Raw genomic sequence first — 13,215 nt, forward strand, 5'->3', positions numbered from 1 at the left:
TTCATCATGGCCCCCTCCCATGCCCACAACTTGACCTCCTAGCATTTGCCAGATCATTGACTATTTAGAACCTGGGTCCTCTCCTCATTGGGGGCTCTGAGTAGGTGGGGGCCGGTGTCTGGCCTATTTCTGGGTCCATTGCTTCTGCCACAGGGAGTGATTTTTGTGAAATGATGGACATGGAGAAGGATGATGGGAGATACTCTTCCAGGCAGCTTCTGCATCCTGCTCTTTGCCTATCCCTTGGTCTTCTACCATCAATCCCTTATCTTCATTCATTCCACCCTTAGTCTCTTTCTCTTCCTCCCACTGAAAAATGAATCACTTTCTTCCTCTTTCAAATGTCAACTCCTGCCAGCAACCACATCTCTCTGCTCTCCTTCCTCCACCCCTGCTGCCATCCCTGGGTCTGAGGGAGGAGGGCCTGGGGGTCTGGACTCCTGGGCCTTAGGGAGGAGGGGCTGGAGTCTGGACTCCTAGACTATTTCACCTCCTTCCTTCTCCTCCTCCTATAGGCAGTCCTTCATCAACACCCTCTCTTCCTACAGGCAGGTTTCTCTTCCCCTGCACATCTTCCTTGGCAAGCCCAGCGGGCAGCAGCGTGTGAGCCCACAATGTTCAGCTGGCTGAAGAAGAGCGGGATTCGGGGCCAGCACCCCGAGGCCATCCGCACGGTGACCTCCTCCCTCAAGGAGCTGTACCGCTCCAAGCTACTGCCCCTGGAGGAGCATTACCGCTTTGGGGCTTTCCATTCACCAGCCCTGGAGGATGCCGACTTCGACGGCAAGCCCATGGTGCTGGTGGCTGGCCAGTACAGCACCGGCAAGACCAGCTTCATCCAGTACCTACTGGAACAGGAGGTGCCTGGCTCCCGTGTGGGGCCTGAGCCCACCACCGACTGCTTCGTGGCCGTGATGCACGGTGACACCGAGGGCACTGTGCCTGGCAACGCCCTTGTGGTGGACCCTGAAAAGCCCTTCCGCAAACTAAATCCCTTCGGGAACACCTTTCTCAACAGGTGTGCAGCCGACAGAGCTGGGGTGTATCTTCCCCTCCCTGGCCCCATCTTGACCCCCAAGTCTATCTATGTTTCTCTTCTTTTCAGCCCCAATTCTCTTTCCTCTCCCTGATTCACCCCTTCATGGAGCCAGTTTATCTGGGTTAAACAGCTATCTAGCTGGGTGGCTTTGGGCAAATGACCTAACCTCTCTGATCTGCATCTGGAAAATGGGGATGACCATTGTCCCCACCCTATAAAGTTGTCATGAGGACTAAATGAATCATTACAGAGAAGCCTGGGGCAGCACCTGGCACACAGGGAGGGCTCCGTAGGTATCAGCTCTTACTTTTTCATGCTTTTTATTCTTGCTCCTGCTCTTCCTCTTCTCTTTAAAGTTTCCCTTGTGGTACCCTCTAAGGCCTGATATCTCTTCTTACATGTCCTCTTCTCCTGCCCTACCCTGACCCCTGCCCTTCCCTCTGTCCAGGTTCATGTGCGCTCACCTCCCCAATCAGGTCCTGGAGAGCATTAGCATCATCGACACCCCAGGCATCCTGTCAGGCGCTAAACAGAGAGTGAGCCGTGGTGAGTGAGGCCAGGATTCTGGTCTGAGTGAGGGGGCTGAGGGTCGTCTGGACTCCTGGGTCTGAAGGGGGAGGGGCTGGGGGCCTGGACTCTTGGGTCTGAGGGAGGAGGCCCCCAGAGTCTCTGCTAGGACTTGAGCCTGCGTCACAGGGCCTGAGCTGGCTGGGTAACAGAAGTGAGCTGGTGGAAGGCTGTGATTTCTCCATGTTGGCACATGTCGTTGAGGGTGGGGGAGGCCAATGGGTGAACACGTGTTCACAGGCTGTAGCAGCTGCATGTCTGGGCGGGTGGAAGGATAGAAGGATCAAGCAAGCAAGAAAACAGATATACAGAGTCAGAGAGAGGCACAAAGAGATCTGGAAGGCGAGGCAGCAATAGAGAGATAAGGGAGACCCAGGGGGAGGCCCAGCAGGCAGGGAGCCCCTGGGCCCCAGTGAGCTCCTGACTCCTCGTCTGGGCCACAGATGGGGCAGGGAAGGGGCTGGGAGGGAGAATCTGGGTGGGGGCCAAGGCCAGCCTGGAATTTATAAACAGCTGTGCAGGGGGAGGGGGGGGGTGAATTCCAGCGGGGCCTCCAAGGGAGCCCAGTCCCCACCCCTACCCCACACTTCAGTCCCGCCCCAACTAGCCTGGGAGGCCAGGGAATTGGGGCAAAGGAGGCTGCAGTGTGGGGCAGAGGGGACTGAAGACTGGGCCCCGGGCAGAAACACGGGCAAGGGCTGGAGGGTTGCCATGTCCCCGACGTTGGCCTGGCGGTGCATGTGCAGCCCATTTTCACCCTGGAGAGGGGAGTCTTCCCTGCGTGAGGGGGAGACAACCTGTCCCACTATCTTGCCCCAGGATGGTGGGAGGCGCAGCATCTTCAAGTCAGAGTATGGATGCCGGCTGGGGGCCCAAAGACTGTGGGGAGGAGGTGAGAGTAGAGAAGGGAGGGTCTTCTTCCCTGGCAGTGGGGTTGAGGAAGCAGAAGAAGAGAGAGAGAGAGTGTCTGATCTAGTGATGGCAGCTGGATGTGACTTTGTAAGGCTCTGAAGGATGGTGTGAGGCCGTGGGATGGTGTATATGATTACGTTTCTATGCAGTTGTAGTGTGAAATGTCTTGCCTGCCTGAGGGGGAGCCGACCTATCTGGAGGGAGTTCCTGGGGCAATGCCCCAGGATAGTGGGAGGGTGCAGCGTCTTCATAGTGTACGATGCAGCTGTGGAAGACCAGCTGGATGGTGCGTGAGTGCATGTGTGTAGCTCCTACGCCACCGTGTGCTTGCGTATGTACTACTGTGTGTGATCTTGTCTCTGTGGGTGGCAGTGTGCCAGGGGCCTCTGTGATCTGTTCCTCTGTGTGGGTCTCACTGTGTCTTTGCAGTTGTGTGGCCATGAATAGCAGTGCAGCTCCCAGATGGTGTGCAAGGTTGTGTCTGGGTGCCTGAATCTTGTAGTATGTGGTTGCGATGGACCTTGCGGGTTTGCGTGCATGAGTATGAGTGCATTGGTGGGCTGCGTGGCTGCCGTGGTGTGTAAGCTCTATGAACGAGGGTGACTGTGTGATTATAGCGTGGTGGGGCCTCGGGCAAGCTACTGAGCCTGTCCATGCCTCAATTTCTTCATCTATGAAGTGGAAATAATGATCTCTCAACCCCAGAGTTGCCCTGAGGTTGAAATTAGTCCTGTGTGAGTCGTGCTGGATGTCCCTGGCTCCTCTCTGCCACGTCTCCCATTCCCACACTGACTCAACCTCCCTCCCCCTTCCCTCTCTGCCCCATGAGACACACTTTCCAAATCCGGGCAGTGTGTGTGTTTGTGTAGACATGGGAGGGGGAGGTGGGAACCCAGCTGCTGACCCTGCGGTGACCTGGTCTTTCCTCCCCCCAAACAATGTCCCCCACCCCGTTCCATCCAGTCCCCAGAGGCTGCAAGGAGCCTGCTTCCTTCTTGGCCCAGGCCCCACTCTCCAGCTGAGTGTGGAGGCCCATGGGGCTCCAGCTCTATCACCTCCTACTTGTGAGTCTTGAGTAACTCCTTTACCTCTCTGTGCCTCAGTTTCCTCATTTGGGAAATGGGAATCATAAAAATTCTTCCTGGGCTTGTTTTGAAGACTATCAGGGAGAGCAGGAAGTGACCTCAGATGAATCAGCCACAATTCCCTGCTCTGTCCATTAAGTCATCCTCCAGGTTGCCCCTGCTCTGTCCATTAAGTCATCCTCCAGGCTGCCCCTCTGCAGTGCCTCCTCCAGGAAGCCCTCCCTGACCAACCCCCAGGCTGGAACGGGTGTCCTCTCTGGGCTCCCTCAGCTCACTGGGCTCTCTTCCCACACAGCCCAGCCTGACCACTCCGGTAATGGGTCTGGTCCCTAGTGGACTGCAAGCCTGGTAAAAAACACAGGGCAGGTGATTATGGGGCTGGCTCTTGAATGATGCTCTCACGGTACCTGGTACACATGATAACTAATACGTATGTTCTTATCTCACAACAGTCCCATGAGGTAGGTCCTATTGTGATTTCCTACTATCATATGTGAACCTGTTTCACAGAAGAGGAAGCAGGTTCAGAGAGGTTATCTACTGGCTGAAGGTCACACAGCAAATGGGAACAGAGCTGCGATTCAAACCCAAGTCTTCCTGACAGGATGTTAACCTCACCTCTGCTTTGCCAACCATCATTTGTTCATGAATGAATAGGTGAATGTGCAAAGGATGGAACAGCATGAGTGAATGAGTGAGTGAGGAAATGAATGGTGAAAGCGATGAATGAATGAATGAATGAATGAATGAGCCCAGGAGTCACTATTGGGCTGGGTGCTCCCTGAAGGCAGGGACCTTGCCTATGTATTCCTTGTGGTATTCCCAGTGCCCAAGACAGGACCTGGCATACAGAAGGCTCTCAGTAAATATTGTTAAGTAAATTGAAACTATTTAACATCTGCTATAGCAGCAGCACAGCGAGGGCCATATGAACGCTGTAGTTGCTGGTCTGTGGAGAGATCTGATGGATCCGGGGGAAAACTGGGGGTGAGAGAGCCACTTTGGGGACTGGGAAGTCCACTGAAGCATAGTAAGTCTGCTAGGAAACACTTGAGTATTTTAACACACCGTCCATCCATGCCAGTGTACTCCCCTCACGTCTGCCTAATGAATGACTGAAGGTGGGAGGAGGTGATTGTCCCTGTAGCCAAATGACTTGAGGGACTGGGGACATCGTGATGGAGGAAATTCTGGGAGCAATAGGATAAACTCCATTATTTTGCACAGACATGGATTTTGATAGTTAACAACCTGAACATCTGTACCATCCAATACCAATCCAAGGTAATGGATGTGGCAGAATGGCTGGGGCATAGGGCGCTGACCTCTGCCCCTTGTGCCCCTGCCCCTTGCCCTCAGGCTATGACTTCCCCGCGGTGCTGCGCTGGTTTGCTGAACGTGTGGATCTAATCATCCTTCTCTTCGATGCGCACAAGCTGGAGATCTCCGATGAGTTCTCAGAGGCTATTGGTGCCCTGCGGGGCTACGAGGACAAGATCCGTGTGGTGCTCAACAAGGCTGACATGGTGGAGACGCAGCAGCTGATGCGTGTCTATGGGGCGCTCATGTGGGCACTGGGCAAAGTGGTGGGCACGCCTGAGGTGCTGCGTGTCTACATAGGCTCCTTCTGGTCCCAGCCACTCCTTGTGCCGGACAACCGGCGCCTCTTCGAGCTTGAGGAACAGGACCTCTTCCGCGACATCCAGGGCTTGCCCCGCCATGCCGCCCTGCGCAAGCTCAATGACCTGGTGAAGAGGGCCAGGCTGGTGCGGGTGAGTGGGGGTGGTGGTGGAGGGGTGAATAAGCAGTAGTAGGGGTGGGGAGGCCAGGGCAGCACTTGCCTTTCCTCCATCTTCCTCTACTGCTAGTCACTGACTTTCATCACATTAGCCTAACCACTCCTACTGCAGGGCCTTTGCACATCCTGCTCCTGCTAGAAACGTCCCTCCTCTCCTGCCCCCCACCTGCTGTCACATGGCTCACTCCTCCTCCAAGTCTTCATTCAATGTCAGCTCTCAGGAGGGCCTCTCTGCCCTTTTTTTTTAAAAGATTTATTTATTTTTTATTTATTCATACAAGAACTGGGGTATAGGCCAGATATATGGGGGGGTGAGAGGATTCACCAGAGACAGAGTGGGGAGCAGAACAGGCAGACCTACTGAAATACACTGCTGAGGGGAGCAGCGGGCGAGACAGGCGAGGTCTGCTGCGCCATATGGGTCAGCTCCCTGGCTGGGGATTGAACTCTTGCTGCAGTGGTTGCGGATAGCTTCATAGTGCTGCAACTTACTCCCTTGCATCACCAGGGAGGCCCACTGCCCTTCTTTTTAATGAATATACTCCCCCCATGGGAGTCCTGCTTTACCCTGGCGTAGTTAGCCAAGCTTTCGTGTAGTCGTGTGTTATCTGTGCCTTCATCAGGTTTCTATATTTACTGCCTGTCTCCTCCAATTGCACTAAATGACACAGAATGGGGGATCTTTGTCTGAATGTGTTTGCTGCTATGTCCCCAGTGCCTGCTCAGTAAATATTTATTGAACAAGTGACACCGAACAAACACTCACATTCATCAACTACTTTTTGTGCCTGGCCTGATGTCAGGTGGCACTGAGCACACAGCAGTGACCAATGCCACCCAAAAGAGGAGACACACCCATCTCCAGACAGCAGTAACCCAGCATGGTCAGGGCAGGGACTGGGGAACTGAGGGGCAATAGAGGAAAGCTTCTTGGAGGAGGCGGAGATGCAAGGATGTGGAGAACAAGGAGGGGGAGGGAGTCTAGATAGTGAGACCAGCAAGTGCATAGATTGGAGATTCGAACATGGCCAGTTAGAAGAGGGAAGATGTGGGTGCTGAACCCAATGTCAGAGTAACTAAATCTGAGGCCCAACTGGTGGGTGGGAGTCAAGCCACCCAGGGCCTTGGGGCTGTGGCCAGCAACTTAAACTTTGCTTGGGGAGCCACAGAAATGTTCAAAGCAGGGGAAGGACAGCAGCAAACTCTAGCTACCAGTGTGGTAAGACTGGGACTGGAGACCAGGGAAAAGCCTGGATGAGGACTGGGCTTTGGGGAGAGGGAGGAGAACACTGGTCTAAGAGTGATTTTGGAGGCCAAATGGAACATTCTGAGGGGAGGCTGCCAGGGTGGAGGTGGGGCAGGAAGCCAGGCAGGCAGGGAGGCCAGCAAGGTTATGGGGGGTGGAGGAGCCTGAGGTGTTGGTTTAAGGAGCAGCCAAGAGGGGGTGAGTCACAGCCCCCACCCCCACCCCAGGAATCCTCCTTGGGAGGGAGCCGCCTGGCTTGAACTGGGGCGGCTGCTCCAAACCTTTCTCTCCTCCTCTGCCCAGGGCTCTGGACCATCTTTCTGTTTTTGTTTGTCTCTCTCCTTTGCTGTCTTTCTCTCTCTGAATGTATATACATACATGTATATGTATGTATAAGAATAAGAAATAAGAATAAGAAAGAGAAATTACATATATACATACATATACATGTATATGTATGTATATATGTAATTTCTCTTTCTTATTCTTTCTCTAATTCTTCCTCTCTCCTATTCATTCATTGAGTCTCTCTCTTTCCCATCTTCCCTCGATCTCTGTCTCCCTCCCTCTCTCTCAGCCTCCCCCAGGTTGGCCCTTGTGCCCCCAAAGACTTCTCGGCCTGGGGGTGGAAGGGGAGCTGGAGCCCAAGGCTACAGGACCGAAGGGCGGGGACGCCTGGACACCTGGTGCCCCCGCCAGGCAGGAGGCGGCTCCGGAAACCCGTACAAGCCCCAGAGTCCGGGACCCGAGCCCCGGCTCACCCCACCCTCCCACCTTATCTCTTCCTGGCACCTTCCCCCGCTTCCTCTCTGGAAAAGCCATCAGAGCTCTCCCGCCTCTCCTCTTCAGGGTCCCAGAGCAGCGGGCCATGGGCCCCGCCCTCCCACACCATTGGCTTGCTCCCCCAGGCCCCACCTATCAGCCTGGCCACACCCCTAATGTGATTGGTCCCTTAGACCGCCAGGCCACGCCTTCCCCTTCTCGAGGTTCCATCCTTGGCTCCCCCCATGCCCAAGCCTCGCTGCCCTTCTGCCAGCCGTGCGACACTCCCTCATCCTCCATCTACGATTCTGCCACCTTTGGTCACATACTGTCATCACATAACAGCTCACACCTTATACCTCCGCTCCTCCTGTTTTCTCCCAACGGTACCAAGGACTCTTGGTAACTGCCCACTTTGTGCCTCAGTTTCCCCGTCTGTGTGGATGAGTCGTATGGCTCTGCCCTTTGGCGGAAGTGACGGCTGTTAGAAAGAGTTGATAACTTGACGCCAAATTCTTGGGGAGCTTATGCTTCTAAAGAGGCCCAGATGCCCTGAGCCTTCATGCCAAACTTCCCTGACGTGGCTCAAAGACATTTGTGGGGCAGTTATGAACAACATGTTCGCCTACTGTGCTAGACCCTGGGGATATCGCAAGGGAACAAACCATATTGTTTCCTTTTTCTTTTAAGATTTTTTTTTTTTAATTTATGCCTACAAGAACTGGGGTGTAGGTCAGAGGTGGGGGGCGGGAGTGGTTGAGAGGAGTCACTAGAGACAGAGTGGGGAGCAGAACAGGCGAATCTACTGAAATACACTGCTGAGGGGAGCAGCAGGTGAGACAGGAGAGCTCTGTTGTGCCATGTGGGTCAGCTCCTTGGATGGGGCTTGAACTCAGACTGCAGTGGCTGGCAACAGCTGGATAGCGCTGACACTTTAACCCCTGTGCCAACAGGGAGGCCCTCAAATTTCTTTTTTTTTTTTAAATTACTTTCCAACAGGGAAGTGATTGTTGAACAAATTATAATACATTGTGTGTGAAAAAGATCATAAAACAGAATGAAGCAAAGGAAGGGGTGAATGGTAAGGGACTATTTTAGGGATGTCAGGGAGTATCTCCTAGAGGGGGCAATATTTGAACAAAGAACTCTGGGGAAGGGGAAAGGAAGGGGTGAGCTGAGTGCTCATCTGGGGAAGATCAAACCAGGCAGAGGGAACAGCAAGTGTAAAGGCCCTGAGGCAGAAATACACATGAATACGGTGCCTAGGGAGGGTGATAGAGTGGGAGGAAATGAGGATTCAGAACCAGACAGGGGCCACCAAAATTTTTAAGACTCTCAACCTATGATTCATTAAATGAAGGTTGATATGTTTTCAGTTGAACATGTAAGGCTGTGTCATGGTAACGCTTTCAAACTCTGCCAAACATGCTCCCTCCCACTCCTGGCTCCAACTCAAGTTCATTTCCCTGGAGGCAAGCCTCATGAGTAGTCCCTTATGACTTTTTCCCAGATATATTCTATTTTTATTTAAGCATATACATTTAATTATTGGGCTTCCTATTTTAAAAAATAGCATACATGCATGAATGCATAATTCTGGTTTTTTTTTTTATATTTATGAAATCATGGCCCAAGCGCATAGGCTTATTCCACAAATACTTCTTGAGTGCTGTGTATATTGTGCTAACATCGAGAACACTGGGAACAGATAAGATCTCAGGCCTCTTGCAACTCACACTTTGATGGAAGGAGACAGAATAAGTAAACCAACAGAAAAAATAATGACAGATTGTGATAAATGTGAGCAAAACAATAAAATTCCGTGGTGGGCACCTTCTTCCCATAGAATAGCTTTTGGGAAAAGCTGAGGAAACCAGCTGAAGGGAGACCAGGGCAGAAGTCCAGGCAGAGAGTGGCATGTGCAAAGGCCCTGAGGTGGGAAAAGGCTGGCATGCTGATAAAACAAGGAAGATAGTGAGGAAGCTGTAGCAGTGAGTGGGCTGAAACAGAGATGGGTGTAGCTACAGGAGCCAAATCACAGAGAGCAGTGGGGTCCACAAACCTTTGGGTCTCAAGACCTTCTTTACACTCTTAAAAATTACTGGGGACCAAAAAGAGTTTTTATGTATACTTGTGCACCACATAACAACTATGGGGACTCTATCTACCTAGTATATAGAAGGCTGTATGGTCTGGGTTGGTGACTATCCCATGCGTGCATGACACATTTCTCAGAGCAAGTCCTGGTTGTTGATCTACACCTGACTGTAGATGGCTTGCCTATTTGGAGATATTAGAAAATAAAACAGAAAATGTTCTATATTTATATATCTCCTATTAATGAACAAATGAATTATTACATCATCATTAAGGAGTAATGAGGCATATTTATTAGAAAGGTTGTCAGTTATTGATAATGTTAATTTACACTCATGAATAAGTATCAGTAATAATTAGTAGCACAGGGCCTCCCTGGTGGCACAGGGGTTAAAGTCTCAGCCAGCCACTGAGGCATGAGTTTGATCCCAGCCAGGGAGCTGACCCACATGACTCAGCAGACCTCTCCTGTCTCACCCGCAGCTCCCCTCAGCAGTGTATTTCAGTAGATCTGCCTGTTCTGCTTCCTGCTCTATGTCTGGCGAATCCTCTCACCCCCTGCACCTCTGGCCTACAGTCCAGTTCTTGCATTCATAAATCTTAAAAAAAAATAATTAGCAGTACAGGATCATTTAAAATAACCATAAACCTAAGGTTAACCTAAGAAAACTGTTTTATGAAAATCATTTTCCAAATGCCTCCCCTGCAAAAAAATTAGAGAGGACAGTGGCCCTACTTTTCTGTTTTACCACTCTCTTTCATGTCTGTTGTCAGGGTACAACTGGATTCGCACCTCTGTTCCTGCATTATCACCCAGTTGCAATATCCCCCACATTTTGGAGCCTTTAAGATCTTGCAGCCTTGAAGAATCGTGCCAGTCTACTCAGGAGAAAATGAGAGTTAAAAAAAAAAAAAAAAAAAACCAAATAGCTCATTCCTAATATTATTAAAATAGTTTTGATCATTCAAATCTCTGAAAGGGTCTTAGGAACTCCCTGGGGTTCCTTGGATCACACTTTGAGAATTGCTGCTGTAGGGTCTGGTGGTATGGATTTTGAATTTGAATAATCAGATTGAGACTCTGGAATAGTGTCTTGGAGTTTGGTTTTTGTCCTAAAAGCAAAACCCCCCAAACCCTCTGGCTGCTGCTTTACTGAGGCAAGAGGAGACACCAGGAGACCGGTGCAGTGACTGGTGTGTCTCTCCAGGTTAAAGATGGGAGCAGCTGGCTTCGGGAGGAGGGCAACTGAAATGGAGAGAAATGGAGAAGTAGGGGAGCCATGAGGAAGCAAAGGGGAACAGATTGCTGAACTGGCTAGTGCAGTGAGGAGAGAGGAGAATCAAGGCCAGAATGATTTCCAGATTTCTGGCCCCAGCTGAGTAGGGAGAGGTGGGGGTGCTGTTTCCCAAGATGGCCACAGCTGAGGGTGACCCAGCCCAGGGGGCTGGCCCCAAATTCCATTGAGGGCGTCTTACCAGGAAGCTGTCTAGGAATGTCGACCAGGCTCTTTGAGTTCCAGGGAGAGGCCCTGGCTGGTACAGGGACTGGGGGTGGACAACTTGGAGAGTGGTTTAAAGTTCAGGAGGGGCTGAGGAGCTCAACCTGGGCTGAGCCCCTGGGTGTTAAGTGGGGGGCACGTCACAGAGTGGTGTTTTCCTATCAGCAGCAGCAGCAGCTCACCTGTACCTGTTAGAAATGCAAAGCCTCAGCACCCCCCTGAGATTAGAAGCTCTGGGCATAGATAGGGCCAGCCACTTGTGCTTAAGTGGCCTCCCCAGGTGACGGTAAACGGGCTCCTCCTATTCCTCCTGCAGGTTCATGCCTACATCATTAGCTACCTGAAGAAGGAGATGCCCTCTGTGTTTGGGAAGGAGAACAAGAAGAAGCAGCTGATCCTCAAGTTGCCTGTCATCTTTGCTAAGATCCAACTGGAACATCACATATCTCCTGGGGACTTCCCTGACTGCCAGAAGATGCAGGTGGGAGGGGTGACCGCAAATGGCAGAGCTGGGCTAAAACCTGAGCAGTCTAGCCCAGGAATGGTCCCTCCTTGTCACCATCATGTCCCTGGCCCTATTTAGATCAGGATGGGTGGGCCTCTAGGCCTTGCTCGAGAAATTAATGTGGATTAGTTTGGAAAATGCTGTGTCCCTCCCAGTACGGGAGACTTTGGAAAGGTCCCTGTGGTCCAAAGAATCTGGGGTAGGACTGGCACAGGGGGAGGACATCTGAGACCCTGTCACCCAAGTGGCTTCTGAGGGACAGTCATTCAAGTGGGAGGATATAGTGCTGAGATACTCAGCAGCCTTTGAGCTGTCAGTAAGTGGCTGCCAATTTGAGCATCTAGGTAGGTCTAGAGGGCCTCTGGATGGTGCTCCCTGACTTTTTGGTGCCCCCATCCCCTCCCACCCACCTGCTCCCCAACAGGAGATGCTGATGGCGTATGACTTCACCAAGTTCCACTCACTGAAGCCAAAGCTGCTGGAGGCGCTGGATGAGATGCTGACACACGACATTGCCAAGCTTATGCCCCTGCTGCGGCAGGAGGAGCTGGAGAGCACCGAGGTGGGCGTGCAGGGTGGTGCTTTCGAGGGCACCCACATGGGCCCCTTTGTGGAGCGGGGACCCGACGAGGTCATGGAGGACGGCGAGGGCTCAGATGATGAGGCTGAGTGGGTGGTGACCAAGGACAAGTCCAAATATGATGAGATTTTCTACAACCTGGCCCCCGCTGATGGCAAGCTGAGTGGCACCAAGGCCAAGACCTGGATGGTGGGCACCAAGCTGCCCAACTCAGTTCTGGGGCGCATCTGGAAGCTGAGTGACGTCGACCGGGATGGCATGCTGGACGACGAGGAGTTTGCCCTGGCCAGCCACCTCATTGAGTCCAAGCTTGAGGGCCACGGGTTGCCCACCAACCTGCCCCGCCGTCTTGTGCCACCCTCCAAACGACGTCATAAGGGATCTGCTGAGTGAGCCAGCTGCTGCCTGCCAGCCCTCCCTCCCTCCTATTTGTCCTGCTGTGGCTCCCCAGCTCTGGTCAGCTGCACACACACCACCCCCCCATCTGGCCTGCACACACCCTGCCTGCCTATCCTGTCCAGCTGTAAAGACAGGGGTCTCTCTAGCAGCCACAGCCAAAGGGGGGGGGGGCAGAGGAGAGGCAAGGCTTCCTTGCCTGCCCTTCACACCTCTACCCTCACATACACTCGGGCACACTACACTGGCACTAACACCCTGACATACAGTCATCCAACCATGCATGGTTCATTCGGTATTTATTGAATACCTACTATGTTCCGGGCCTCATTCCAGGCACTGGTGATGACAACAGAGAGCAAAACAGATAAAAATATCTGCCCTTATGGAGCTGACATTCTTAGGAAAGGACATACACACGCATACACACACACACACGTGCACAAACACACCCAGTCGGATCCCTGATCTGGGGAGGACCCCTTGTCTCTCTCCATGAGGGAGAAGCCACCTAGTTGAAATGACTAACAGACTGCCCTGGCCCCTCTGCTCCACTTCCTGTTACCCAGCCAGCAAGGAGTCCCCACCCCATCATGTCCTCAGGCTTTGGGACCATTAGGGCACGCAAAGGGGAGACAAAATCTCCTACTTCCTCAAGGGTTTCCCTTTTCAGCCTCTTGTTCTGAGTGCACCCCTCTCTTTAAATGTCCCTTTCATCTTTGCTCCTAC

The 13,215-nt window shown here is 52.4% G+C and overlaps 1 protein-coding gene across 2 annotated transcripts; it reads left to right on the top strand.

The window, feature by feature from the left end:
• Positions 1-614: 614 nt before the first annotated feature.
• EHD2 (EH domain containing 2) lies at positions 615-12,483 on the top strand (the record flags this gene model as incomplete). Of its 2 annotated transcripts, none has more annotated exons than XM_084257386.1 (5): positions 615-1,018; positions 1,488-1,585; positions 4,963-5,375; positions 11,322-11,486; positions 11,935-12,483. In XM_084257386.1, 5 exons carry the CDS (start codon positions 615-617, stop codon positions 12,481-12,483), a joined length of 1,629 nt encoding a protein of 542 aa, XP_084113512.1. The 2 variants fall into 2 exon arrangements, with proteins under 2 accessions (XP_084113512.1, XP_084113513.1); XM_084257387.1 differs by having other exon boundaries at positions 4,963-5,369.
• Positions 12,484-13,215: the final 732 nt, after the last annotated feature.

Source organism: Talpa europaea (genome assembly GCF_964194135.1).
Source record: "Talpa europaea genome assembly, chromosome: 16".
Taxonomy (NCBI): Eukaryota; Metazoa; Chordata; class Mammalia; order Eulipotyphla; family Talpidae; genus Talpa; species Talpa europaea.